The following is a 25,260-nucleotide window of genomic DNA, read 5'->3' as shown; positions in this document are numbered from 1 at the left end:
GCGATTTAACACAATATTTTAATCTTCTTCTCTATTTAATGTAATTTAGATCAATAATAAATCAAATATGGGATTTTTGTAAGGCGTGAATTGGCCATCAAACCTTTAATTCATGTCTCCATCTAATTGATCACCCTGTCCTTTTCTTTCTTGTCATTTTTTTTATTGTGCATTTTGGGACCACAAAATATAAATATTATATTTTAGCCATAATTTGAAGTTTAATTGCCACCGACGGCTCACTTTTTTCCATTTATTGGTTTTTTTCTCCAAACAAAGAATAAATATAAATCACAATATTTTACAATATTGTTTCTTTTTAAATATTATCATCTTATCAAATATTTATAATTATATACACTGTGGGTATAATAATTTTTATGTAAAATTGTAAAATATTATTGATTTTTAGTAAAATTAAATTTTAATTTCCAAAATCATGCTCGACCCTCCTCAATTAATGCTCCCGCATCTTAATTAATTTAAATGCATAAATGGAATAAAATCACTAAATATTTCTTTATTTCCAGACATTTTTAATGCATATCATGTGAAGCAAAGTTCACCTGATGATCAAAAGCAAAAAAAGATCAAAAATCAAAAGAGCCCTTCTTTGTTTTATTATTATCAAAAGGTATTTCCATTTTAAAAAATATATTATTTTATAATTTAGATATCCAAGCTTCGTCTCATTAATTTTAGAGACAGACGTCTTGGATCGCGGCGGCCGGCTAAAAGGGAGTTGAATAGTCTGTCAAAAAAAACATAACTCTTCTCGAACTTTCAACAGAACACTTGCATAAAATCGAAAAGTAATAAATTAAAATAGAAAAAGAAGAGGCATCATATGTTTACTTGGTTACAGCCGGGGAGGTTGTTAATCCAAGGAGTGGAACGCACTAGAATATCTCCTTCAGACGAAGAAACCTCTTACAGCAATGAGAGCGCAAAAAGAAATAAGCTAATCTAGAATTTATGCGTACAAGTGTTGGAATTACAATTTCTGAGTTGTTGAAAAGCTTCTGGACCAAGGTTGTATTTATAGCCTTGGTCGGAGCGCCCCGAAAGGGTTCCGGGCGTCCTGGGGGATAAAGCTTTATCCCCCAACATTCAGATCGCGATTGACGCGATCTGGTCAAAAAGTCAACTCCGAGCGCCCGGAAGGGTTCCAGGTGCCTCGGACAGTTCCGGGCGCCCCGGTTGGGAAAGTCAACCCCGTTGACTTTTTCAGCTATAGTCTTCTGCTCCGGCTCCGTTCGCCTCAAACCGAGTCTTCCGACCGCTTGAGTGATCTCTACCAACCGGAATAGGGCTCACCTGAACCTAACTTCCGATCTTCTCGAGCAGACTTCCGCTCCGGCTTCTCGTCCCTCGGAATCACCGCGTGCTTCCTTCTCATCCGCCAGCGTACTCATCCGCAATCTTCGTCCCTCGGTCGCACCCTGTGTTGACCTTCTCGCTAGCTGCGTCTCTTACTCCTCGAGCAGTCTTCCGCTCCGGCTTATCGTCCCTCGGAACCACCACACGTTTCCTTCTCGTCCGTCAGTGTACTCTTCCGTAACGCCTCGTCTCTCGGATGTACCGCGTGTCGTCCTTCTCGCTAGCTGCGTCTTCCGCTCGATTACCTGTGCTCCTAAGCTCCTGCACACTTAGACATAGGGTTAAAATACACAGGATCTAACTTAACTTGTTGATCACATCAAAATAACCTTGAGGTTCCAACAAGACGATCTTTCCATAATTTGACTATCTAATAAATTTAAAATATAATTTATGTATATTTAAAGGCCGGAGAGAAGTGTTAATCTACCTTTAACATGAGTATATATATATGAATTCCGTCGTAAGTTCAAGGGCTTTTTAATATATGTAACTTTTAGGATAAAATAATAACATTGAATTATAGGGTGGCGATAGTAAAATTGTAAAGGGTGCGCTTTAAGAAAATGAAAAAAATATAAGAAGGTAAAAGAAAAAAACATCCATTTTTCAATGGCTGGCCAACTAAAAGAGATTAATTGATCCGGAGTCCCATTTATGATGCAGCAGCAGAAGCAGCTCCTCGATGAATCATTGATGAGGTTCACAATCGCATCTCCCTTCCTCCTTTCTTGAAAATCCAGCTCGATGTTCGCCCCATTCAATCCAAGCATCAACATCTATGCATAATCTTTGCTTCTTCCACAATGATCTCTGACGCACGCTGACCATAAAAAAAAATTGAATTTTTAAGTAAATCGCAGGCCAAAGACGAGATTTTTGTGTGCGAGGGAGTGGATCTGACGCTTCTATCAAGAGTGTAGATTGTTGATGACCAGAAGCTTGAAGGAGGAAGGAAGAAGACAAGCAGAGCCACCAGGATCCAAATTTACTTGTTCCATTGAGACTTACCAGCCAACTCTCAACCCCTCCCTCACCCACTCCCATGGCGACGACGAAGGAACTCAGCGGACAACGCAACCGCACCAACCAATCCAAGTTATTAAACTAATCGGCTACTTTTCGTTTATCATCAGCCAGTTCCTTTTTCTCCAAAGAGAGAGAGAGAGAGAATGGAGGGCAAAAGATGATATCTTTGAAAGCTGGAAGCTGTTTTGGGTCCCCATGAAGATTGCAGGAGGTGAATCAACACAGCTCGCCATTCCATTCCATGCTTTGATTCTCTGATCGCACTTCCGCTTGTAAAAATCCTTCCTTTTTCTCATCGCCCGCCGATTGCTCCATTGGCGGTCGCTTTAGTGTTCTTTCTCCTCTGATCTTGGCTTTTCTTCAAGGATCTTCCTCTGCGGGTACGTTTCTCCTTCCCCACTTCGCCGGAACAGTTCCTTTCGTTCCTGTTGTGGTTTTCGCTGCCAAGCTAAGATTTTTTTCTATTTGCTTGATCGCTCGCTGGCTTTCATTAATAGAACTATTGCATCGCTTGCCTGTTCGGTTCTTCTTCCCCGAGCAAAATGAGAGCCGCCGAAGGAGTCGTCTCCGCCAGTAGCCCAGCCGAACCCCGGCATCGGTCCGCCGGAAACCCGTAAGCACTGCCTCATCTTCTTCACCTCCCCCCATTTGTTACCTCGCAGAAGATGAATTGCTTTCGGCATTTTTCTATGTCCATTTCAGTTCATAACTCTCAAAATTCAGAATGCATATTGACAAATGACAGTGATGATCGTCCATCAGATCCATTTCCTTAATCGAATCTAGCTAACTTAATACTTGTTACCTATGAACATGAGATTCCTCACCATTATTATATTTAATGAATGGTGATTAGGAAAGGCAGTGAATGATGACAAAGCCAGACACTTGGTGAGTCATGTTGTCCTTCTGCTCCTTGAAAGAGCCCAGGAATCATGGCAGACTGCAGATCGAAGTACTGTTTGTGGTTTGAAGGGCACATGGTCACTGTACCACTCACATGAATCCAGTACTCTGAGATTATTTACTGCAAGATTTCTTTCTATTTTTTTTTTTTTTGCTGTTTTCTATTTTTGTTTTTAATTCTACACATCTTTGCAAGATTGTAGAGTGTTTAGGCATCAGTTGGTTCTTTCTGTTTAGTGAATTAGGAACTAAACCTCCATTCTTGATCTTGCTGAATGAGTATCTAGTTTGTTGCTCGACCGCGATCTTATTAACTAGTTTTTCGATCCAGATCCAGTGATTTTGCTAACAAAAGAAAGCCCCAAAGGAGCAGTGACTATAAACAAGCTGACAAGCCATTGATCAATGTTTTACAAGAGAGAATTTTTGTGTTGAAGCCCTGTTCCATTCGACTCGTCTTGTTAACCATCATCTGCGGCACCGTGCTAACGATCCTCCACTGCCCGGTGGCTTACCACAATGACCATGGATTGCGAACCGACTCTAGGTTTGTGCTTTCTGGCTTTTGGACTTTGAAATGTGCTTTTTGTAGAGCTAACGATCATGTTTGTTCAATTGCCAATTCAGGTCCAGGTTCATCGATGCCGGGTGGATTTGGGACAAAGGCAAATTGGATCCCCGTTATGTATCGAACTCAGATGTCGACTGGGCTCAGATTCTGAAATGTATCGAAAATTCGAATATGGAACACGAAAAACCGAAAATTGGCTTACTGAACTTCAACATCTCTGAGATCAATCAATGGCATCAGAACTTGCCATATGCTGGATTCTCTGCCATTCGTCTCGATTATGCACCGAGCAATCTTACATGGGATGTTCTCTATCCGGAATGGATCGATGAGGAACAAGAATCTGAAGTCCCTTCCTGTCCCAAACTTCCTGTGCCTGAGTTCTCGAAAGGCTACCGCTTCGATCTCATAGCGGTCAAGCTTCCCTGCAATAAAAGCTCAGGAAGCTGGTCTAGAGATGTGGCTCGGTTGCACTTGCAGCTGGCTGCTGCTGAAATTGCTGCAGGTTTTCTGGGAAGTCCTAATATGATCCATGTTCTTTTTGTATCGAGCTGTTTTCCGATACCGAATCTTTTTGGTTGCAAGAATCTTGTCGAGAGGGATGGAAATGTTTGGCTATATAAGCCGGATTTGCGATCTTTGAAGGAGAAACTACAGCTTCCTATCGGTTCTTGTGAGCTTGCCCTCCCTCTGGAATCAAGAGGTCAGCTTGAATCAACCTCACCACTATTTATATATCTTTGCAACACATAGTTCACTCAACTAGTGTTAGCTGTTATTGTTGATCTTAGGAAACACACAAAAATGTGGCTGTTTTTGTAGGATCATGAACATCAAAACACTGATTCAATTACTTGATTATTAGTCCTCACAGAGAAGAGAAGCATACATATAATTCACTCAACTAGTGTTGCAGCTTATCTGTTATTGTTGATCTTAGAATAGAAACACACAAAAATGTTGGGGTTTGTAAGATGGTGAACATCAAATTAAATTAAACACACAGAGATTGGATTACTTAATGTTCATCTTTTGATCACAGAGAGGCCGCAATCAGATACTCCTCACAGAGAAGCCTATGCCACCATTCTCCATTCGGCCAACGATTATGTCTGCGGTGCCATTGCGGCGGCCAGAAGCATTCGCTTATCGGGATCGAAGAGAGACATGGTGATCCTCATCGACGAAACAGTCAGCGATCACCACAGAAATGGGCTTGCAGCTGCAGGATGGAAGATCAAGACGATCACAAGGATCAGGAATCCCAAGGCCGAGAGGGACGCTTACAACGAATGGAACTACAGCAAGTTCAGGCTCTGGCAGCTGACGGACTACGACAAAGTCATCTTCATCGACGCCGACCTTCTCATCCTCCGAAACATCGATTTCCTCTTCGCCATGCCGGAGATCACGGCGACGGGCAACAACGCCACCTACTTCAACTCGGGAGTGATGGTCGTGGAGCCTTCGAACTGCACGTACAGGCTGTTGATGGAGCACATCGACGAGATCGAATCCTACAACGGAGGCGATCAAGGGTACCTGAACGAGATCTTCACGCGGTGGCACCGCATTCCTAGGCACATGAACTTCCTGAAGCACTTCTGGATCGGCGACGAGCCGGGGATCAAAGCGGCCAAGACGCGTTTGTTCGGCGCCGATCCCCCTGTTCTGTACGTGCTGCACTACCTGGGGCTGAAGCCGTGGCTGTGCTTCAGGGACTACGACTGCAACTGGAACTCGGAGATAATGCGGGAGTTCGCGAGCGATGCGGCGCACGCGACTTGGTGGAAAATGCACGAGGCGATGCCGGATCAGCTGCAGAGCTACTGCCTGCTGTCCACCAAGCAAAAGGCGAGATTGGAGTGGGATCGAAGGGAGGCCGAGAAGGCGAACTTCTCCGACGGACACTGGCGGCGGAAGATACGCGACCGGCGATTGAAGACGTGCTTCGAGGAATTCTGCTACTGGGAGAGCATGCTCTGGCATTGGGGCGATCCGAATTGGGCGGATGAGAACGTGACGACGGTTACTCCAACGGCCAAACTGCCCGCCTTATTATTATTATGATCCATCCATATAATCATATATATATATTTATTCTTAATTATACAATCATATATATATATCAATATCATTGCATTGTTATTTATTTATTTTATTTTTAAGGTGGATATATTTAATATAATTTTAATGAAGTTTAAATAATTTAAAAATATTTTGATATTTTGACCCGAGTATTATTTATTTATTTTTACTAATTTATTTTAAGTAACGCCGTTGAAATAAAGATAATTTTGGGTGTGAAAAATATGAGAAGATGAGATGGGAAAGCATCCCTTCCTGCTGCGGCCTCGCTCTCAACTCCACCCCCTTCGCCGCCCTGCTCCAGTCATGCATCCACTCCAAGTCGCTCCGGGGCTGCCGCCGGGTCCACGGCCGCCTGCTCAAGACGCCCTTCTCCTCGGAGACATTCATCGGCAACCGCCTCATCGACGCCTACGCGAAGTGCGGCAGCTTGGAGGACGCCCGCAAGCTGTTCGACGCGATGCCCCAGCGCAACGTCTTCACCTGGAACAGCTTGATCGCCGCCCTCACGAGTCGGGGATTCCTCCACGACGCAAGGCGGCTCTTTGAGTCGATGCCCGAGCCGGACCAGTGCTCCTGGAACTCCATGGTGTCCGGCTTCGCCCAGCACGACCGCTTCGCGGAGGCGTTGGAGTTCTTCGTCTCCATGCACGCCGACGACTTCCTGCTCAACGAGTATTCATTTTCTAGCGCCCTGAGCGCCTGCGCGGGGCTCGCGGACTCGAGAATCGGCGCGCAGATCCACGCTTCGATCTCAAAATCCCATCTTGCCGACGGCGTCTACATGGGCAGCGCTCTCATCGACATGTACGCAAAGTGCGGCAGACCGTCGGACGCCCGCAGAGTGTTCGACGGAATGGCGCGAAGGAACGTCGTATCATGGAACAGCCTGATCACATGTTTCGAACAGAACGGTCCCCAGAACGAAGCACTGGTGCTGTTCGTGAGAATGATGGAGAATGGAGTAGCGTACGATGAAGTGACTCTCGCCAGCGTGGTCAGTGCCTGCGCAAGCCTGTCGGCTCTCAGGGAAGGCAAGCAAGTCCATGCTCGGGCGATCAAGTGCGATGAACACAGGCAGGATTTGGTGCTGAGCAACGCTCTTGTCGATATGTATGCAAAGTGTAGAAAGATCGGCGAGGCAAGGAGCGTTTTTGATCGAATTTCCGTCAGGGATATCGTTTCGGAGACGTCGATGATCAGTGGCTATGCAAGATCCTCGAGCGTGGAAGAAGCACAATCTGTATTCATGGGGATGTTGGAGAAGAACATTGTGGCTTGGAATGCACTGATTGCAGGGTACACTCAAAATGGGGAAGATGAAGAGGCACTCAACTTGTTCCTCCAGCTGAAGAGGGACTCGGTCTGGCCGACGCATTACACATTCGGAAACATACTCAACGCGTGTGCGAATCTAGCGAATCTTCGACTCGGGCAGCAAGCTCATGCGCATGTTCTGAAACATGGATTTCGGTTCGAGGCAGGGCCCGAAACCGATATCTTCGTTGGGAATTCGCTCATCGATATGTATCTTAAGTGTGGGTTGATCGACGATGGGGGCAAAGTATTCGACAGGATGGTCGCGAGGGATGAGGTGTCTTGGAATGCCATGATCGTTGGGTACGCGCAAAATGGGCGTGGCCGGGATGCCCTTTGTTTGTTTGGAAGAATGCTTGCATCCGGGAAGACCCCTGATCATGTAACAATGATCGGTGTTCTATCCGCTTGCAGCCACGCGGGATTGGTGGAGGAGGGCCGCGTATATTTCCGTTCAATGACCGATGAATATAGTCTGATTCCGTCGAACGGTCACTACACGTGCATGGTCGATCTGCTAGGCCGAGCAGGGCATCTCGAAGAGGTGGTGAAGATCATAAGTGAGATGCCAATGGCACCTGATTCTGTGCTATGGGCTTCTTTGCTTGCCGCATGTAGGATGCATTGCGACGTCGAGATTGGAGAATGGGCGGCAAACAAGCTGTTCGAACTCGACCCGAGCAATTCGGGGCCGTATGTTCTTCTATCGAACATGTACGCCGAGAAGAAGAGATGGCGAGACGTTTTACGGGTCCGGAGGCTAATGAGGATGAGAGGTGTGATCAAGCAACCAGGGTATAGTTGGATAGAAATAGGAAGCAAGGCTCATGTGTTTCTGGCAAAAGATAAAAGACACCCATTTAGGAAAGAAATTTATGGAATTCTAGAGGTTCTTAAAGTTCAAATGGATAAATTAAACACAAATGTAGATCTTTATGATTATTTCTTCAATTCTTGAAGATTTTGCTGAAATGTTAAAGAGTGTTTTTCTGTTTCAAAGGTGTATATATCGAGAGAGGTCTTCTCATGTTCATCTGAGTAAATCCAAAAACATAAATTAGTAACTTGTCATGGATAAAAATCCAAAGACTTAGGAAAGCTTGTTTGGATTGATTAAAAAATTAGTAACTTGTCATGGATAAAAATTTAAAGGATATTTTTTATTTGAAAAAATTATTAAAAGATGGTTATATTTTAATTTTTCATTTAAAAAATATAATTATTTATCAAATAAGAGCGATATGTTATGATTTTAACTAACTATAATTACTCTAATATTGATCCAAACTCCACTTTGAGCTGCCAAAACTACTCCATTTTATTTTTTTTAAATACAAATTTTAACTTTACCTTGAAGTACTCACTCAAATATTATTGTAAAAGAGTAGAAAAATTAAGACTAAGTTATTTTAATCAAAAAAAATTTAATTCGATTTTAACTAGCTGTTTTATTAGTTGCTTTGACAAGTTAGATTTAAAAAAAGCTAATTTAGAAAAAAAAAAATTACAACAAAATTCCTATTTTTATATTTTACAGATGCTTTTATCACTCCGGCCGCGCCAGTAGAGACCTACACGGCTTCGTCGCCACCACTCCGGCAGTGGCGGCTGAGATTTTGACGGCGGTGCCAACTCCCTGGGAGATGGCGGAAAGGGAGATAAATGGGAGTACAAAGTTTGGCCGTGTTCAAGAATCTAAAAATTTTAATAAAAAATTAAAAACTCAGAGGGGAAAAAGGCCCACGGTTACATTCCAAACTTAATTACATCATTAGACGTATCCTTTACCCCAATCAAAATTTTCATAATTGAACTGGTCAGGGTTAGTTGACATCGACGTAAGCTGATATATAAAATATCATAAGGATATAGAACTCTGAAAGGAATTTTGTCTTTCGTGCTTTGATCGGTCAACTCTGATGGCAGGAAAGAAGAAAAAAAAAGAAAGATGAACGACAGAGAATGAGAGATTGAAAGAAAATCTAGCAGCATAGCAGCCACGCCACCATTTATTATCCGTGCTCAATCACAAATTCACAATCTCTTCGTTAAAAAAAAAAAAATACGATCAATCTTTGACCGCGATTAAAAAATTGCACCTGATCCGCCCTTCCTTACCGTACCAGAATCGCTCCTTGTAGCCCATGCTTCACGTATATTATGCTCGCCTGAGAAGCTTCCCCCCATCGGTTGCTTCACGCAGCGACTCCTGATCACATGTAGAATCCCACACCATGAGGCCAAGAATTCAGGCAAAGAAGGGAGGAGAAATGGAAGGAGGAAGAGGAGAGATCATGAAGATGAAGGAGCAGAGGACGGCGGCGGTCGTGGTGGGCATCAAGTTGGACGCCGCCGGCCACCAGCTGCTCACTTGGGCCCTCGTCAAGGTTGCCGCCGCCGGCGACCGCGTCGTCGCGCTCCACGTCCTCCCCTCCCCCGCCGCCGCCGGTATACCATTCAACCTCTGCCAAACGTCTCTTCTTTCGATCTTTTGGAGTTTGATCGGTCTCCGCATGCAGCAGAAGCTTTGGACGCCTCAAGCAAGTTCCTGTCCGTGTACGATGGATTGTGTAGCCTCAAGCAGGTTCCTGATCCTGCTCTGTTTCATCTTTGTGTCTTGATGATTCATTCGCTTACTTTTCTTGACGATCTTGGTACGTAGATCGATTTGGAGCTGAAGATCGCCCGAGGTTCTTCTGTCCCCAAGGTGCTGGTTCGGGAATTCATATCTCATGGAGCTACCAAACTGGTTCTTGGCGTCGCCAAGAGCAGCCATGTCATTGGGTAATGATGATCAGATATTATTTGTTTCTTTTGAGCTGTCTCAGTCGATCCATCATCATTCGATCAGGTGTTCGTCTAAATCTGTTGCCAAGTACTGCGCGAAGAAGCTCCCCCGAGATTGCTCGGTTTTCGCCGTGAAAAATGGCAAGGCTTTGTTCAAGAGAGAAGCATCCCCTGCACAAACGTTGACAGTCGATAAGGAAGAGGAAGAGACGAAGAAGATCAAACCGTCTCTGTTGTCTTTGGAGGACTTCTCCTCCCAGGACAAGCCGGGTTGGCCCCTTCTCAGATCTGCACTGCTTTCTCAATCAGCACCGCGATCCATCGAACATCCTCAGCATAAACCTACTGCCAATTCGAGAGTTGAAAGCCGGGTTCCCGAGGAGCTGGTGCACCTTCAAGAGAAGTACGGCACAGTTTGCAGGCTGTTCAGCTACGAGGATGTCATTTGCATCACCTCCGAATTCTCCCCGAGTTCATCTCTACTCCTTGGCATCTTTATGAAGGTTCAGAGTTTCGATGGGGGGCGATGAACTAACCGAACAAGTTGTGCTTTGCAGAAAACCTAGTTGGAAAAGGAGGCAGCAGCCATGTCTACAGAGGAAGTTTTTCAGATGGCCAAGAATGGGCGCTCAAAGTTTTGAAATCATCTGACCACCATGCGATGGAAGAATTCGCATCTGAGATCGAGATCGTCACGGCCATGAAACACAAGAACATTGTTTCACTCGTAGGATTCTGCTCCGAGAACAATAAACTCACACTGGTCTACAATTTCTTGTCTAGAGGTAGCTTAGAGGACAACCTTCACGGTAGGCTTCATATGGTATGAGTTCGCTCGAATTGCCTTCCATTCCATTGTAATCTTACACTGTGCCATGTTTGATAACAGGTTTGGACTCTAACAAGATTGTCATCGGCTGGGCTGAGAGGTACAAGGTCGCAGTGGGGGTCGCGGCGGCTCTTGATTATTTGCACAGCAACGGCGATGCCCCGTCGGTGATCCACCGAGATGTCAAGTCATCCAACATCCTCCTCTCTGATGATTTTGAGCCACAGGTATAGCCAGGCAACTCTTTGTTGTGGTCTCCAACAGTTCCATAGTCAGGTTGCCTGACGACTGACCTGTTTCCAACAGTTATCCGATTTCGGGCTTGCGATGTGGGCATCAGCCTCAGCAGCACCAATGATTTGCAATGATGTCGCCGGCACATTCGGGTTTGAAATGCTTGAGATAGATAGCAAGCCTAGTGTTGATATGATGATGAGGAAGTGTTTAACTAAGTATTCATTTGCAGGTATTTAGCTCCAGAATACTTCATGCACGGGAAGGTGAATGAAAAGATTGATATCTATGCATTTGGTGTGGTGCTTCTTGAGCTAATCTCAGGAAGGAAGCCTGTTGATACAGGGGCCAAGGGACAGGAGAGCTTGGTTATATGGGTACGTCCATAAATTGTTAGGAATAATTGGATGCTCTCTAACAATGATTCAATTTGTGTATCTGTTAAAATATAGACAATCTTTTTATTCAACTCATCAAGAAATTGAAAAACAAAAGCATATGAATATCTCTTAAACTACTAAATATTGAAATGCTATCGATGGTACAAGTCTAGCTAATCTGTATCACATCCTAATATGATCACAGGCCGTGCCAATTCTACAAGGTGGAAAGCTGGAGGAGCTTGTGGATCCATGTTTAAGGACTGGTTTTGTGGAGTCTCAGTTGGAGAGGATGACCTTGGCTGCCTTCCTCTGCATTAGACGATCTCCTCATTCTCGGCCACGAATGGAACTTGTAAGAATCCATTGTCCACGCCATTACTCTACTCATCTTTTGTTGATCTAAATCCTGTACAATCCATGTATTCACTCATCTGATGCAAGTGTTGCTGACTCAATCAGGTGTTGAAGCTACTCAAAGGTGATGATGATGTTGTCCGATGGGCGAGGCAAGTTGCTCACGCACCAGAAAAGGTCGATGACTTAGATGATGAGGCAATTCTCCAGCATAAAAACTTGCAAGCTCATATTGATCTTGCGATGCAAGACATAGATGATGTATCCTCGTCGATCAATAGCATTGAACCCTTGATGAACATGTCAATGGAGGAGTACTTGGAGGGGAGGTGGAGTCGCTCCTCAAGCTTGAACTGATGTTCAAACATAATTTGATCATGTCAGTATAAATAGTGTTTGTTTCTAGGATTGGCTGAGAGAGAATTATTTCATTGACATTATATGTTATTGAACTTGAATGTTTCTCAAAGCATGAGGAACATTAAAAGGAGTGAATAACTTGTCATAGTCTAATGTAAATACAGTTAGATACAATCAATATAAGACTCTTGATGCAAAGTCTTGTTTGTCCTGACTATTAGAGAAAAGTATAAATTTTTTCTCTCCCTTGAGCTAACATCTTTAAGTATTTGTCCATGATAATCAAGTTGAATGCAATAATCTTGAATTCAAAACTTCTTGTATAAATGGTTGGTAAAGATACATCTTTATATGAAAGGAAAGTGCATCATTAAGAATTGATAATTTCATAGATGACAAATGCACAACAAAAGAGTGTTCTGAAACAAAGCTTTGGATTCAATTCAGTTACTACAGAGTATACCTTACTATTCTTGATCCCTCTTTCGAACAGATCAGATATCTTCTCTCTTTCAGCGCAGCAGAGCCTATGAGAATGCACATTGATATCACCCGTGCAATACCAAAAATGTATCCATTTCAATGCTAGATCTAAACGACACATACAATGGTCCTACTCTTGTGATTTGGCAAACTGAGCAATCTGTATTTAAGGGCCCTGTGCATATTCCACATTCTTCATGTCTCCTACTTATTTTCTACAAAATGAAACTAAAGAAAAATAGAGGATTCGCTTTGCAAGGGAAAACAATTTCTTTTGTTCTTCAATAATATCGTGAAGTTTTCGATTCATATGGAGCTCTAGAGTGACACTAAGATGCTTTATAGTTTTCCAAATTGACAAAAGTGGGCATCCGGTGTTTGATTGGGTACTGGAGGGCCAATGATGATCACATGAACTGACAGCAACTTGAAACTGAATTAACTCTTTTTTGATGATTCTATTAGGCCCAGATATGGCTGAAGAAAAAAATTCCTCTTACATTTTAGAAACCAATTAATTTATAGAATCAGTTAAATCATCAAAACTTTCTTCATGTGAAGTTTTATCAAAAACTTTTAGACCCCTCCGACTTTGCAGAATATCTTCAGACTTAAGCATCAGTCTCACATACTCATTCCTCACGTTGAAAAGTGGGTGTGTTTCTATGGCAGTGGCTGAGTTAGAACAATATGCTTCTTTAAGGACAACAAAGCAACTCTTGTTCTTTAACAGGAGGTAAAAGACATGGGGACGGCGTTCAAACGCCTTGTGAAACTTTTGAGGTAGTCCTAGGTGCTTTTTGAGACAAAGAAGTCTCCGTCTCTCAGCAGAGTTATCAAAAAATAGACAGAGTAACTCATGAAGAACTCCAATTACGCGCTTCTCTGAAATATCACTATTTGGATCCAAGGTAGAAAAATCTACGTATGGGGAGACATACTAGAGTTTCTAAAATTGGAAGAAGGAAATAAGGAATTAAACCTTGGTTTAGTTTTTATACCTAGGTCAGTTAACCTTAATGAAATTAATCAACTCTCACTTAATAGATCGTATTCACATATGCAACTTACAAATAAGTCCACATAATAGGGATAATTATATCCAACATTGATATCTATGTATTGGTGTGGTGCTTCTTGAGCTAATCTCAGGAAGGAAGCTTGTTGATACAGGGGCCAAGGGACAGGAGAGCTTGGTTATATGGGTACACCCATAAATTGCTAGGAATATTTGGAGATCTCTAACAATGATTCAATTTGTGTATATGTAAAAATATAGACAATCTTTGTATTCAACTCATCAAGAAATTGAAAAACAAAAGCATATGAATCTCTCTTAAAATACTAAATATTGAAATGCTATCGATGGTACAAATCTAGCTAATCAATATCACATCCTAATATGATGACGTGATCACAGGCCGTGCCAATTCTCCAAGGTGGAAGGCTGGAGGAGCTTGTGGATCCATGTTTAAGGACTAGTTTTGTGGAGTCTCAGTTGGAGAGGATGGCCTTGGCTGCCTTCCTCTGCATTCGACAAACTCCTAATTCTCGACTACGAATGGAACTTGTAAGAATTCATTGTCCACGCCATTACTCATCTTTTGTTGATCTAAATCCTATACAATCCATGTATTCACTCATCTGATGCAAGTGTTGCTGACTCAATCAGGTGTTGAAGCTACTTAAAGGTGATGATGACGGTGTACAATGGGCAAGGCAAGTTGCTCACGCACCTGAAAAGGTCGATGACTTAGATGATGAGGCAATTCTCCGACATAAAAACTTGCAAGCTCATATTGATCTTGCGCTTCAAGACATAGATGATGTATCCTCATCGATCAACAACATGGAACCCTTGACGAACATGCCAATGGAGGAGTACTTGGAAGGGAGGTGGAGTCGCTCCTCAAGCTTGAATTGATGTTCAAACATAATTTGATCATGTCAGTGTAAATAGTGTTTGTTTCTAGGACTTTTTTTTCTTTGCTAAATTATTTTGCTTGTTAGGTTACAAGAGGATTGGCTGAGAGAATTATTTCATTGACATTATATGTTATTGAACTTGAATATTTCTTAAATCATGAGGAACATGAAAGAGGAGTGAATAACTTGTCGTACTTTGATGTAAATACAGTTAGTATCTATATAAGGCTCTTGATGCAAAGTCTTGTTTGTCCTGACTATTAGCGAAAAGTATAATTTTTTTTCTCCCTTAAGCTAACTTCTTTAAGTACTAGTCCATGATAATCAAGTTGGATGCAATAATCTTGAATTCAAAACTTCTTGTATAAATGGTTGGTAAAGATACATCTTTATATGAAAGGAAAGGTCATCATTAAGAATTGATAATTTCATGGAAGACAAATGCACAATATAAGAATGTTCTGAAACAAAGCTTGGATTCAATTCAGTTATTACATAGCATACCTTACTATTTTTGATCCCTCTTTCGAACAGATCAGATATCTTCTCTCTTTTAGTGCAGCATAGCCTATGAGAATCCACACTGATATCACTTGTGTAGTGCCAAAAATGTATCCATTTCAATGCTAGATCTGAACGACACATACAATGATTCTACTCTTGTGATTTGGCAAACTAAGCAATCTGCATTTAAGGGCCCTGTGCATATCCCACATTCTTCATGTCTCCTACTTATTTTCTTCAAAATGAAAACCGAAGAAAAACAGAGGATTAGCTTTGCGAGGGAAAACATTTTCTTTTGTTCTTCAATAATACCGTTAAGTTTTCCATTCATATGGAGCTCTAGAGTGACACTAAGATGTTTTATAGTTTTTCAAATTGACAAGAGTGGGAATCCGGTGTTTGATTGGGTACTGGAGGGTCAATGATGGTCACATGAACTGACTGCAACTTGAAACTGAATTAACTATTTTTTGATGATTCTATCAGGCCCAGATATGGCTGAAGAAAAAAATTCCTCTTCCATTTTAGAAGCCAATTAATTTACAGAATCAGTTAAACCATCAAAACTTTCTTCATGTGAATATTTATCAAAAACTTTTAGACCCCTCCGACTTTGCAAAATATCTTCAGACTTAAGCATCAGCCTCACATACTCATTCCTCACGCTGAAAAGTGGGTGTGTTTCTATGGCAGTGGCTGAGTTAGAATAATATGCTTCTTTAAGGATAACAAAGTAACTCTTGTTCTTTAACAGGAGGTAAAAGACATGGGGATGGCGTTCAAACGCCTTGTGAAACTTTTGAGGTAATCCTAGGTGCTTTTTGAGACAAAGAAGTCTCCGCCTCTCAGCAGAGTTATCAAAAAACAGACAGAGTAACTCATGAAGAACTCTAATTACGCGCTTCTCTAAAATATCACTATTTGGATCCAAGGTAGAAAAATCTTCATATGGGGAGACATACTGGAGTTTCTGAAATTCCTCTAACCACATCTCAATCTTCTGCTTCAAGCAAAGACCTTTAGACGGGAAAAGAGAGAACTTAATGACTGATGGTGGCGAACAATTATTTCCATTCAATTTCAATGCATTGTGTTGGAGCACCGAAATAACCTCCTCATTGGGACCAATCGATGCATTCAAACCTTGTTCGCCATCTTGCATTCTGACAATCTGAAAGTACCCATTTTGGATCTCTTTTGAACTTTTAAGATAATCTTCAGATAATCCAAGGTACCATAGCATCCCCTGTACAATCCTCAGAGGCAGTCTCTTTTCCCTCAACATCAGTATGAGTTTCCTCAATCTGTCAACGATCTCTAACCGGTGCACAACATAGAGTTCACGCTCCTTTCTATCAAGGTCAGCAGCATCTTGGGTCATCTTGAACCATGGATGGTTATCCCCAGGGTGCAACACAGCTGGGGGCGCATGGTTTCGTGACCGAGAGGTCTAGGGTTCGATACTCAGGGTGTCATTGCCTAGGGTTAGCATCCCGGCCATGCGCTTTCAGCTGTATACCTGCATTTACATTCTTCCATATCTGTGGGACCGACTCTAGGGGGCCGCTGATGTGGCAATTCCATATTTCTTGAACTGTGGATTGTTGTCCCGTGGGCCAGTGAATTAGACAGCCGGGTGTTTCCTAAGAAAGCTTGCGACCTGACCTGAGATCTCAAAAATGCGGTCAAGCTTGGAGACGATGGACACTGGGATGTAGCCAGTGGGCTTGTTAGCAATTATGTTTTTGAGGGAGATGAGGGTTTTGAGCTCCTTGGCCCTGATCAGAATGTTAACAGTGTCGAAGAAAGGGTCCTTCTTCCATTTCATTATCACATCCACATAATTTGATTTTTGTTTGTGGGAGAAAGCCAAATTTCTGGGGTAACATGACGACCATCTTCTTAACCTTCTCATGCAAGCAGTGTCACTTGTCTCACAGAAGCTCAACAGAGACAAGGAAACCTATCAAATGAACAAGTAGCACAAAGCAAACAAATCAAGGAAGGATGTAAAGATGACCATAACTAGAAGAACAACTCGTGAAAAGAAAACAAAAACCAAACGATCTCAATCCAAACCACCAGCTGACTTAGAGGGGGTTGACCCTATAGTAAACTCTATATGGCCAATAAGTTAAAGCACAATGATCAAAGAGTCATCGAAAATTGTCAAAAACAGGCATAATTAGAAGAAGAAACATACAAATTGGAGGCGAAGAGTGAGGTGGGAAAGGCTTCTCCAAGAAATTGCGACGGGGATTTGGTTGATCAGGACGAGGTGGAGGTGTTGAAGGAAGGAGGCGGTGGTGGTGGTGGCGGAGTCGGTGTTTGTTTGGGACGAAACAGAAGCAGTGTGGGCGGGGTAATTAGGTTAGGTTTTGACCTACAGTGGCCAACTTCCTCAGTTGTGTGCAATCGGGCTGGGATGCCAAAAATCTGCTCGATCCGGTCTGTTGGCCCACTTATGAAGTCTGACTTAAATGCTTATAATTTTTTTTAAAAAAAATCTAAATTTTGTATTAAAAACATCACAGCAAGAATCAAACACCATCTGGTCAGACTCGAATTAATAAGATATCTAAGAGTTTAATCCTAACTGTAACCCACTATAAAAAATATTTTCGGTATGATAACAACTCTAGAAATGTTAGTTGTTTGGATAGACTTCCACGAGTACTTCATGATTTATACTAATAGCTGTTGGTGGAGTCAGTATTTGTTTGGGATGAAACGGAAGTAGTGTGGGTCATCGAAAATTCTCAAAAACAAACAGAATTAGAAGAAACATACAAATTGGAGGCGAAGAGTGATGTGGGAAAGGCTTCTCCAGGAAATCACGAATGGGATTTGGTTGATCGGGATGAGGAGGAGGTGGTGGTGGTGGTGGAGTCAGTGTTTGTTTGCGATGTCAGAAGCAATATGGGCCATCAAAAATTATCAAAAACAAGCAAAATTAGAATAAACATACAAATTGGAAGTGAAGAGTGAGATGGGAAAGACTTTTCCAAGAAATTGCGACTGGAGAGGAGGTGGTGGTGGTGGTGGAGTCGGTTTTTGTTTGGGATGAAATAGAAGCAGTATGGATCATCGAAAATTGTCCAAAATAAGAAGAATTAGAAGAAACATACAAATTAGAGGCGAAGAGTGAGGTTGAAAAGGCTTCTCCAGAAAACTGCAATTGGGATTCGGTTGATCCGGACAAGGAGGAGGTGCTGAAGGGAGGAGGTGATGGTGGTGGTAGAGTCGGTGTTTGTTTGGGACGAAACAGAAGCAATGTGGGCCATCGAAAATTGTCAAAAACAAGTAGAATTAGAAGAAACATACAAATTGAAGGCGAAGTGTGAGGTGGAAAAGACTTCTCTAGGAAACCACCATTGGGATTCGGTTAATCGGGACGAGGAGGAGGTGCTGAAGGGAGGAGGTGGTGGTGTGGTGGAGTTGGTGTTTGTTTGGGACGAAACAGAAGCAATGTGGGCGGGGTAATTAGGTTAGATTTTGTCCTACAGGCGCCACCGTCCTCAGTTGTGCAATCGGGTTGGGATGCTAGAAATATACCTAATCCAATCTGTATCAGATCTGTATTTGAGTTATGTCGAGCCCAATTGGCCCGCGTATGAAGTCTAACTTAAATGTTTATAAAATTTTTATTAAAAACATAAGAGCAAGAATCAAACATGGTCTTGTGGCCACTGGTCCAATTGTTAATCTGGCATCTAAGGGTCTAACCTAGTTGCGGCGTATTGTAAAAAAAAAATTTCAATGGGATAACAGCTCTAGAAATGTTGGTCGCTTGGATGAGCTTCCGCGAGAGTTTTTCGATTTTATCTTGATAGTCAATAGAAAATTTCTATGGAACTGAACTCGTCATCTTTAAGATTAGTTGGTTCAAAAAACTTGATATCCGAACTGCCAAAAAAAAACATTGTCTCCTGCCCTGAAGCAATGGTGCATGGTTGGACTCTTCTGCAGTGCACGACAAGAATTTTATAAAATTTTATAACATAGTCTTAGTTCTTATCACAGGTTTTATAAAATCCATAATTTTACTCCGACAAAATCCCAATCATATAAACAAACATGTTCTTACCATATGGATCAATTTTTTTTCTTCACAAAATCTGAATTCAAACAATTATAGTATATCTAGATTTGTGACCTTATATTATTTTAATGTCTAATCATTCTTTCTCCAAATCTGAATTTTTTAAACAATAAAAATTACATCTGTAGATATTTATAAATTAACACTTAAAAATTAAATATATTATAATTGAAATTTATAAATTAATATAAGGGAACAAGAAAGGAGGGCCACTGAATAAGCTTTCCTAAATATGGCTGATGAAATCCAACTGCTCCAAATTATTTGTTATATATGGTTGACGAAATATGAGTGCTCTAAAGAGTTTTTGTTTTTTTACTATCATGCCAAAAAAACGATGGTTCATTTAATAATTTATTGTTAAGTGGGCCCCAATGAGAGTCTAATACAAGCAAGTATGTGTACAAAATGCTTAAACAAAGTCAAAAAATAATAATAATAAAGAGAACGTTGGAGCAAAAAAAATCAAATTAACTAAGGTGGTACGCATAGAAGCATAGATTTGGCCAGGAAACTAACAATTTACATATTTAGGTGATGGTGATGGAGATGGAAAATAAACTTGTTATATATCATCAATCAAAATGTGCAAAGATCAACACAAACAACTTTAATTCTAATTAATTAACAAGTCAGAGCAAACTTCTCCAAGATCACGCACGCATGTCATCAACTAGCCGGCGGCTAGCTACTACTTACAAAACATTAATTAACAGATAAGAACACAACCTTGAAAATGATCAGATTTAACTACAACAATTCCCCCTGTACTCCCTTGCATGCGGCAACGAATTAAGGAGAAGAAATGGTCATAGCACAACAGCCCACATACTATAATATCTCAGTTACCATATTTAAGAACTACATGATTACTTAAATTTATCATTTCATAATTAGGCTAAGTAAGAATAACATCATTCAGTGGATGTTAATTAATATGCAACTATTCTTCACCTAGAACATGATAATTAAGCACTCCAGCAGCTACAGATAACTAATAAATGGTGGAGCAATGAGCAGTCGGCCAGAGTCAATTAATTATAATGGCATATCAGTAGGTTCTTCCTTCATCAAATTTAAGCCAAGGATGGTGAAGGTCTCCAGTACTGCTACTGCTGATTTCTCCATGGCCCTGTAATTAAAATTTGCAACTAAACAATTGTCCATGAAAAAAGAAACTTGTATTTGCAGAGAAATTAAAAATGGCAACACTTTCAAATTTTCAGTTTATGATCAGAGAAAGTAGCTGGAGACGGCTGTGAGAAGATACAATCCCAGTGTACGGAGTTGTCAGAATCTGTGGTAAATCATACTCAGTCAAATTATGCTGACCTTCTTGTTTAGATGTGTAAAACTGACACAAAATGAGGGAACAAGCTTTGGATTATCTCGTGCAACAAGCTTTGCTGAGTAGGCCTTTAAGCTGAGAAATATTACAGGTAGAGGGGGAATGGTGAAGTTGATGGAAGGAGAACACACCAGTCCATTCAACCTAGGGAACCCTGGAGACTTCACCATGTTGGAGCATGCAAATGTTGTGCAAGACATGATTGATCCCCATGCCAAAATAGAGTTCGAGCTCCGACCAAACACAGCCAGACATCACTGAGGCTGTAGTGGTAAATATGGTTGAAGAAATATGACTGCTCCAAATTGTTTGTTAAATATGGTTGATGAAACATTACTGCTCTAAATAGTTTTTTTTTAATGACTGCAAGAGAGATCCCATTGAGAGTCTAATACAAGCAAGCATGTGTACAGAATGATTAAACAAAGACCAGAAAATTGAAGAAAACATTAGAGCAAAAAACATGCTTAACCTAATCACTACAAGTTTATGGTGCATTGCAAGTTATAAAAGCATGGAAGAGGTGTGGGTGAACTGAGAGCCACATCGCATAGGTCATCATATTTGAACAGCAAAACAAAAACAAGACGCCACGGAATTCGGTATAAGATGAATGTTGGCTGAAAAGAATCCTGCTAATGAGAGAATGTGTCTCCAAATTAACACTATAGTCTGAAATAAATAGCAGGATCATGTATAATCGCATTTGAAACTGTTGAAAAACAGTCAGTACCTTCTACCATTTAACCCATTGAAAGCTCATCCTTGCTTTAGCTCTGCCAGGCTTCTTTCCTTCAACTACGCATGGATCATGTGTTAAATAACCAGCTGCATAAACCGCACAAGCAATGTGAGTAGTCAGAAAGAAAGTAAATACCTACAGAGCCTCAATCTACAACAAAGGATTTATAAGCAGAATGAGGAAGCAGTCCAGAATACAATGCTGAAAACTACATTGGATCAGTCTAATAGATATCGGCCAAGTGGCATTATGGCAATATGTTGTTGGGGCAATTACCAGCTTTTAGGTAAGGTCGAAGGTCTGGATCCTAATATAAAAGAAAGGTATTAAATATGATCTCCTTTTTCTTTTTATCGAAAATATAAAGTAATTTTTTACTTTAATAAAAAATTATTTTTCATTTTCAATTATTTTAAATTTTTATTAAATAAAATAAAATAGACAGATGTCCTGGGCCTCGGTATAAAATAAAAACTGTTGACCTTCTCATGGCACTGACATGCACAGCAATCAAACTGATACACAGAAGAACATATGCAAAATTCAATTTACACCCACAACCGAATTCGACTCCAGCAAGTCAACAAACACCATACAAGCTTGAATTGATGTTCAAACATAATTTGATCATCTCAGTGTAGATAGTGTTTGTTTCTAGGCCTTTTTTTTTTTGCTAAATTAAATTGCTTGTTAGATTACAAGAGGATTGGATGAGAGAGAATTATTTCATTGACATTATATGTTATTGAACTTGAATGTTTCTCAAAGCATGAGGAACATGAAAAAGGAGTGAATAACTTGTCATAGTCTAATGTAAATACAATTAGATACATCAATATAAGGCTCTTGATGCAAAATCTTGTTTGTCCTTACTATTAGAGAAGTAAAAATTTTATCTCTCCCTTGAGCTAACTTCTTTGAGTACTAGTCCATGATAATCAAATTGAATGCAATAATCTTGAATTCAAAACTTCTTGTATAAATGGTTGGTAAAGATATATCTTTATATGAAAGGAAAGTGCATCATTAAGAACTAATAATTTCATAGAAGACAAATGCACAACATAAGCATGTTCTGAAACAAAGCTTTGGATTCAATTCAATTATTACAGAACATACCTTACTATTCTGGATCCCTCTTTCGAACAGATCAGATATCTTCTCACTTTCAGCGCAGCAGAGCTTAGTATTTGATAAACTTAGACTTTCATCATGTTTTCCATGTGAAGTTTCATCACAAACTTTTAGACCCCTCCGGCTTCGCATAATATTCTCAGACTTATGCATCAGCCTAACATACTCATTCCTCACGTTGAAAAGCGGGTGTCTTTCTATTACAGTGGCTGAGTTAGCACAATATGCTTCTTTAAGGACAACAAAGCAACTCTTGTTCTTTAACAGGAGGTAAAAGACATGGGGATGGCGCTCAAACGCCTTGTGAAACTTTTGAGGTAATCCTAGGTGCTTTTTGAGACAAAGAAGTTTCCGCCTCACAGCAGAGTTATCAAAAAACAGACAGAGTAACTCATGAAGAACTCCAACTACGCGCTTCTCTGAAATATCACTGTTTGGATCCAAGGTAGAAAAATCTTCGTATGGGGAGACATACTGGAGTTTCTGAAATTCCTCCAACCACATCTCAATTTTCTGCTTCAAGCGAAGGCCTTTAGACGGGAAAAGAGGGAACTTAATGACTGATGGTGGTGAACCAATATTTCCATTCAATTTCATTGCATTGCGTTGGAGCACCGAAATAACCTCCTCATTGGGACCAATCGATGCACTCAAACCTTGTTCGCCATCTTGCATTCTGACAATCTGAAAGTACCCATTTTGGATCTCTTTTGAACTTTTAAGATAATCTTCAGGTAATCCAAGGTACCATAGCATCCCCTGTACAATCCTCAGAGGCAGTCTCTTCTCCCTCGACATTAGTATGAGCCTCCTCAATCTGTCAACGATCTCTAACCGGTGCGCAGCATAGAGTTCACGCTCCTTTCTATCAAGGTCAGCAGCATCTTGGGTCAGCTTGAACCATGGATGGTTGTACTGTGGGCCAGTGAATTCCTCAAAGACAGCCGGGTATTTCCTAAGAAAGCTTGCGACCCGACCAGAGATCTCCAGAATGCGGTCAAGCTTGGAGACGGTGGACACTGGGATGCAGCCAGTGGGCTCGTTAGCAATTATGTTTTTGAGGGAGATGAGGGCTTTGAGCTCCTTGGCCCTGATTAGAATGTCAACATTGTCGAAGAAAGGGTCCTTCTTCCATTTCATTGTCACATCCACATAATTTGATTTTTGTGTGTGGGAGAAAGCAAAATTTCTAGGGTAACATGGCGCCCATCTTCTTAACCTTCTCATGGCAAGCAGCGCCATCTTATCTCACAGAAGCTCAGCAGAGACAAGGAAACCTGTCAAATGAACAAGTAGCACAAAGCAAACAAATCAAGGAAGGATGCAAACATTACCATAACCAGAAGAACAACTCGTGGAAAGAAAACAAAAACCAAACGATCTCAATCCAAACCACCAGCATACTAATCTCAACTTCAATTAATCTAATCCATGAATCCTTTAAAATCTTCGTATCATAATCTCATCAACTGGCAATCTATCATGAACCAAGCATACATAATTCATCTCAATAAGAACCGACTAGTCTCAACCCATAAACCATCACAACCATATTGGAATATCCATAATTCTTCCACAATTAAATTGCATTAGATCTATGCATAAACCAATCCATTAATCATCAATTAAATCTGATTTGTCCCTCTATTAAATCTGTTTCTCAGTCAATCTAATGCCTCAAACAACACAGAAATGGATCTACCAAATCCAATCATCCCAATTCCACAATGAACACTCTACATTAGAAATTAAAGCTAATTAATGATCAATAATCCTCTTAAACCAGAGATCTTACCTTCAATCAAACCCTTGGTCTTGTCGGAATAGTAGAGACCATAGCGTGGTGCCCGGCTAGTGTTCGGCTTCTCGTCGGATGGAGAGGAGAGATCCGACACTGGATCTTGTGGCCAAAGAGTCGTAGAAGCAGATATTAGGCAGCCTCTGGACGATAACCGGCGACTGAAATCCTGCGACGACAGCAACCAATCGAGGAGAAGAGTGGTAGCTGCCCCGGATGAGTGCGACACTGGTTGCTGCTTAGTTGTCCTAGTGAAGAGGGTGACGCGATCGGGTGGAGAAATGAGAGATCAGGGCTATCGGCGGCATTGGGCAATGGCGAGAGGGAGAGCGGCAGTGGAGGAGATGGCTAGGGCACGGGATGACATCGAAGGGCGGTGGCAGAGATCGTCGGAGGCTAACTGTGGTAATCAACCTCACAGCTATTGGCGTCGGGGCTCGGTGGTCGCCGGCGACGGCGAGAGGCGATGGAAGGAGATCGTGAGAGGGAGTCGGCGGTTCGGACACAAGCAATCGGGAGAAGAAAATCGGAAGAAGGAAATAAGAATTAAACCTTGTTTTTATACCTAGGTCAGTTAATTTTAATTAAATTAATCATCTCCCACTAGATAGTCCAAACACATTTTATCCCCATTAACGTATCATATTTCATTTAAATTCAAAAAAATTCCTAACAATTTTCTGAAAATTCAATAAGGTTATTTCTCCAATAATACTTATTATCTGTGATTTAAACCTCAATTATAATGTATTTGTAGAAATTTTTCCTTCAAATAGGGAGCGTAATCAAAGGATGTTGAATTTCTAGATTGGCCGCCGCGTGCACTTCCCGATTTAACCTAGTGACTGGTGGAAAACTTCCGTGGGACTGGGCTGGTCACCCTAGGGATAGTCAATGAGGCTAACTGGGATTATCTATTTTGTTTCAACGATTAATTAGATATCTAAGAGATTAATCTAAACTGTGACACAATATAAAAATTTAA

General features: G+C 41.2%; 4 protein-coding genes and 1 pseudogene across 6 annotated transcripts; 3 read left to right on the top strand and 2 right to left on the bottom strand.

Annotated features, from left to right (window-relative positions):
- The first annotated feature begins 1,991 nt into the window (after nt 1-1,991).
- Nucleotides 1,992-6,055, top strand: LOC121977027 (UDP-glucuronate:xylan alpha-glucuronosyltransferase 1-like). Of its 2 annotated transcripts, none has more exons than XM_042529507.1 (6): nt 1,992-2,081; nt 2,244-2,789; nt 2,907-3,022; nt 3,647-3,862; nt 3,943-4,589; nt 4,929-6,055. In XM_042529507.1, the coding sequence occupies exons 3-6, from the start codon at nt 2,952-2,954 to the stop codon at nt 5,954-5,956; spliced, it is 1,962 nt and encodes a 653-aa protein (XP_042385441.1). In that variant the 5' UTR covers nt 1,992-2,081; nt 2,244-2,789; nt 2,907-2,951; the 3' UTR covers nt 5,957-6,055. The 2 variants fall into 2 exon arrangements, with proteins under 2 accessions (XP_042385441.1, XP_042385440.1); XM_042529506.1 differs by having other exon boundaries at nt 2,012-2,081; nt 2,234-2,789.
- A 136-nt stretch (nt 6,056-6,191) lies between these two features.
- On the top strand, nt 6,192-8,249 carry LOC121978751 (pentatricopeptide repeat-containing protein At2g13600-like). Its single transcript, XM_042531051.1, has one exon. The coding sequence runs from the start codon at nt 6,207-6,209 to the stop codon at nt 8,247-8,249; it is 2,043 nt and encodes a 680-aa protein (XP_042386985.1). The 5' UTR covers nt 6,192-6,206.
- A 1,080-nt stretch (nt 8,250-9,329) lies between these two features.
- On the top strand, nt 9,330-12,420 carry LOC121977028 (serine/threonine-protein kinase CDG1-like). 2 transcript variants are annotated; one of them, XM_042529509.1, is made up of 10 exons: nt 9,330-9,739; nt 9,814-9,875; nt 9,954-10,075; nt 10,143-10,549; nt 10,636-10,887; nt 10,968-11,134; nt 11,214-11,293; nt 11,374-11,518; nt 11,727-11,876; nt 11,984-12,420. In XM_042529509.1, exons 1-10 carry the CDS (start codon nt 9,526-9,528, stop codon nt 12,233-12,235), a joined length of 1,851 nt encoding a protein of 616 aa, XP_042385443.1. In that variant the 5' UTR covers nt 9,330-9,525; the 3' UTR covers nt 12,236-12,420. The 2 variants fall into 2 exon arrangements, with proteins under 2 accessions (XP_042385443.1, XP_042385442.1); XM_042529508.1 differs by having other exon boundaries at nt 9,811-9,875.
- Nucleotides 12,421-15,686: 3,266 nt separating this feature from the next.
- On the bottom strand, nt 15,687-17,066 carry LOC121978750 (annotated as a pseudogene).
- A 2,813-nt stretch (nt 17,067-19,879) lies between these two features.
- LOC121977026 (protein WHAT'S THIS FACTOR 9, mitochondrial-like) lies at nt 19,880-24,802 on the bottom strand. The gene is made up of 4 exons (XM_042529505.1): nt 24,273-24,802; nt 22,463-23,754; nt 21,335-21,429; nt 19,880-20,385 (listed from the first exon to the last, which is right to left on the bottom strand). The coding sequence occupies exons 2-3, from the start codon at nt 23,717-23,719 to the stop codon at nt 21,418-21,420; spliced, it is 1,269 nt and encodes a 422-aa protein (XP_042385439.1). The 5' UTR covers nt 23,720-23,754; nt 24,273-24,802; the 3' UTR covers nt 19,880-20,385; nt 21,335-21,417.
- Nucleotides 24,803-25,260: the final 458 nt, after the last annotated feature.

The sequence above is a fragment of the Zingiber officinale genome, chromosome 4B (assembly GCF_018446385.1).
Source record: "Zingiber officinale cultivar Zhangliang chromosome 4B, Zo_v1.1, whole genome shotgun sequence".
Taxonomy (NCBI): Eukaryota; Viridiplantae; Streptophyta; class Magnoliopsida; order Zingiberales; family Zingiberaceae; genus Zingiber; species Zingiber officinale.
The sequence above is the reverse complement of the archived record's forward strand: the minus strand, read 5'-3'. Positions and strand labels throughout refer to the sequence as shown.

Bases quoted from the DNA above. Each gene is read 5' to 3' on its own strand.
- LOC121977027 (XM_042529507.1), top strand. From the start codon at position 2,952: ATGAGAGCCGCCGAAGGAGTCGTCTCCGCCAGTAGCCCAGCCGAACCC. The intron at 3,023-3,646 runs GTAAGCACTGCC...TTTTCGATCCAG, and splicing joins CATCGGTCCGCCGGAAACCC to ATCCAGTGATTTTGCTAACA. The intron at 3,863-3,942 runs GTTTGTGCTTTC...TTGCCAATTCAG, and splicing joins GGATTGCGAACCGACTCTAG to GTCCAGGTTCATCGATGCCG.
- LOC121978751 (XM_042531051.1), top strand. From the start codon at position 6,207: ATGAGATGGGAAAGCATCCCTTCCTGCTGCGGCCTCGCTCTCAACTCC.
- LOC121977028 (XM_042529508.1), top strand. From the start codon at position 9,526: ATGAGGCCAAGAATTCAGGCAAAGAAGGGAGGAGAAATGGAAGGAGGA. The intron at 10,550-10,635 runs GTTCATCTCTAC...TGTGCTTTGCAG, and splicing joins CACCTCCGAATTCTCCCCGA to AAAACCTAGTTGGAAAAGGA. The intron at 10,888-10,967 runs GTAGGCTTCATA...GTTTGATAACAG, and splicing joins CTTAGAGGACAACCTTCACG to GTTTGGACTCTAACAAGATT.
- LOC121977026 (XM_042529505.1), bottom strand. From the start codon at position 23,719: ATGGCGCTGCTTGCCATGAGAAGGTTAAGAAGATGGGCGCCATGTTAC.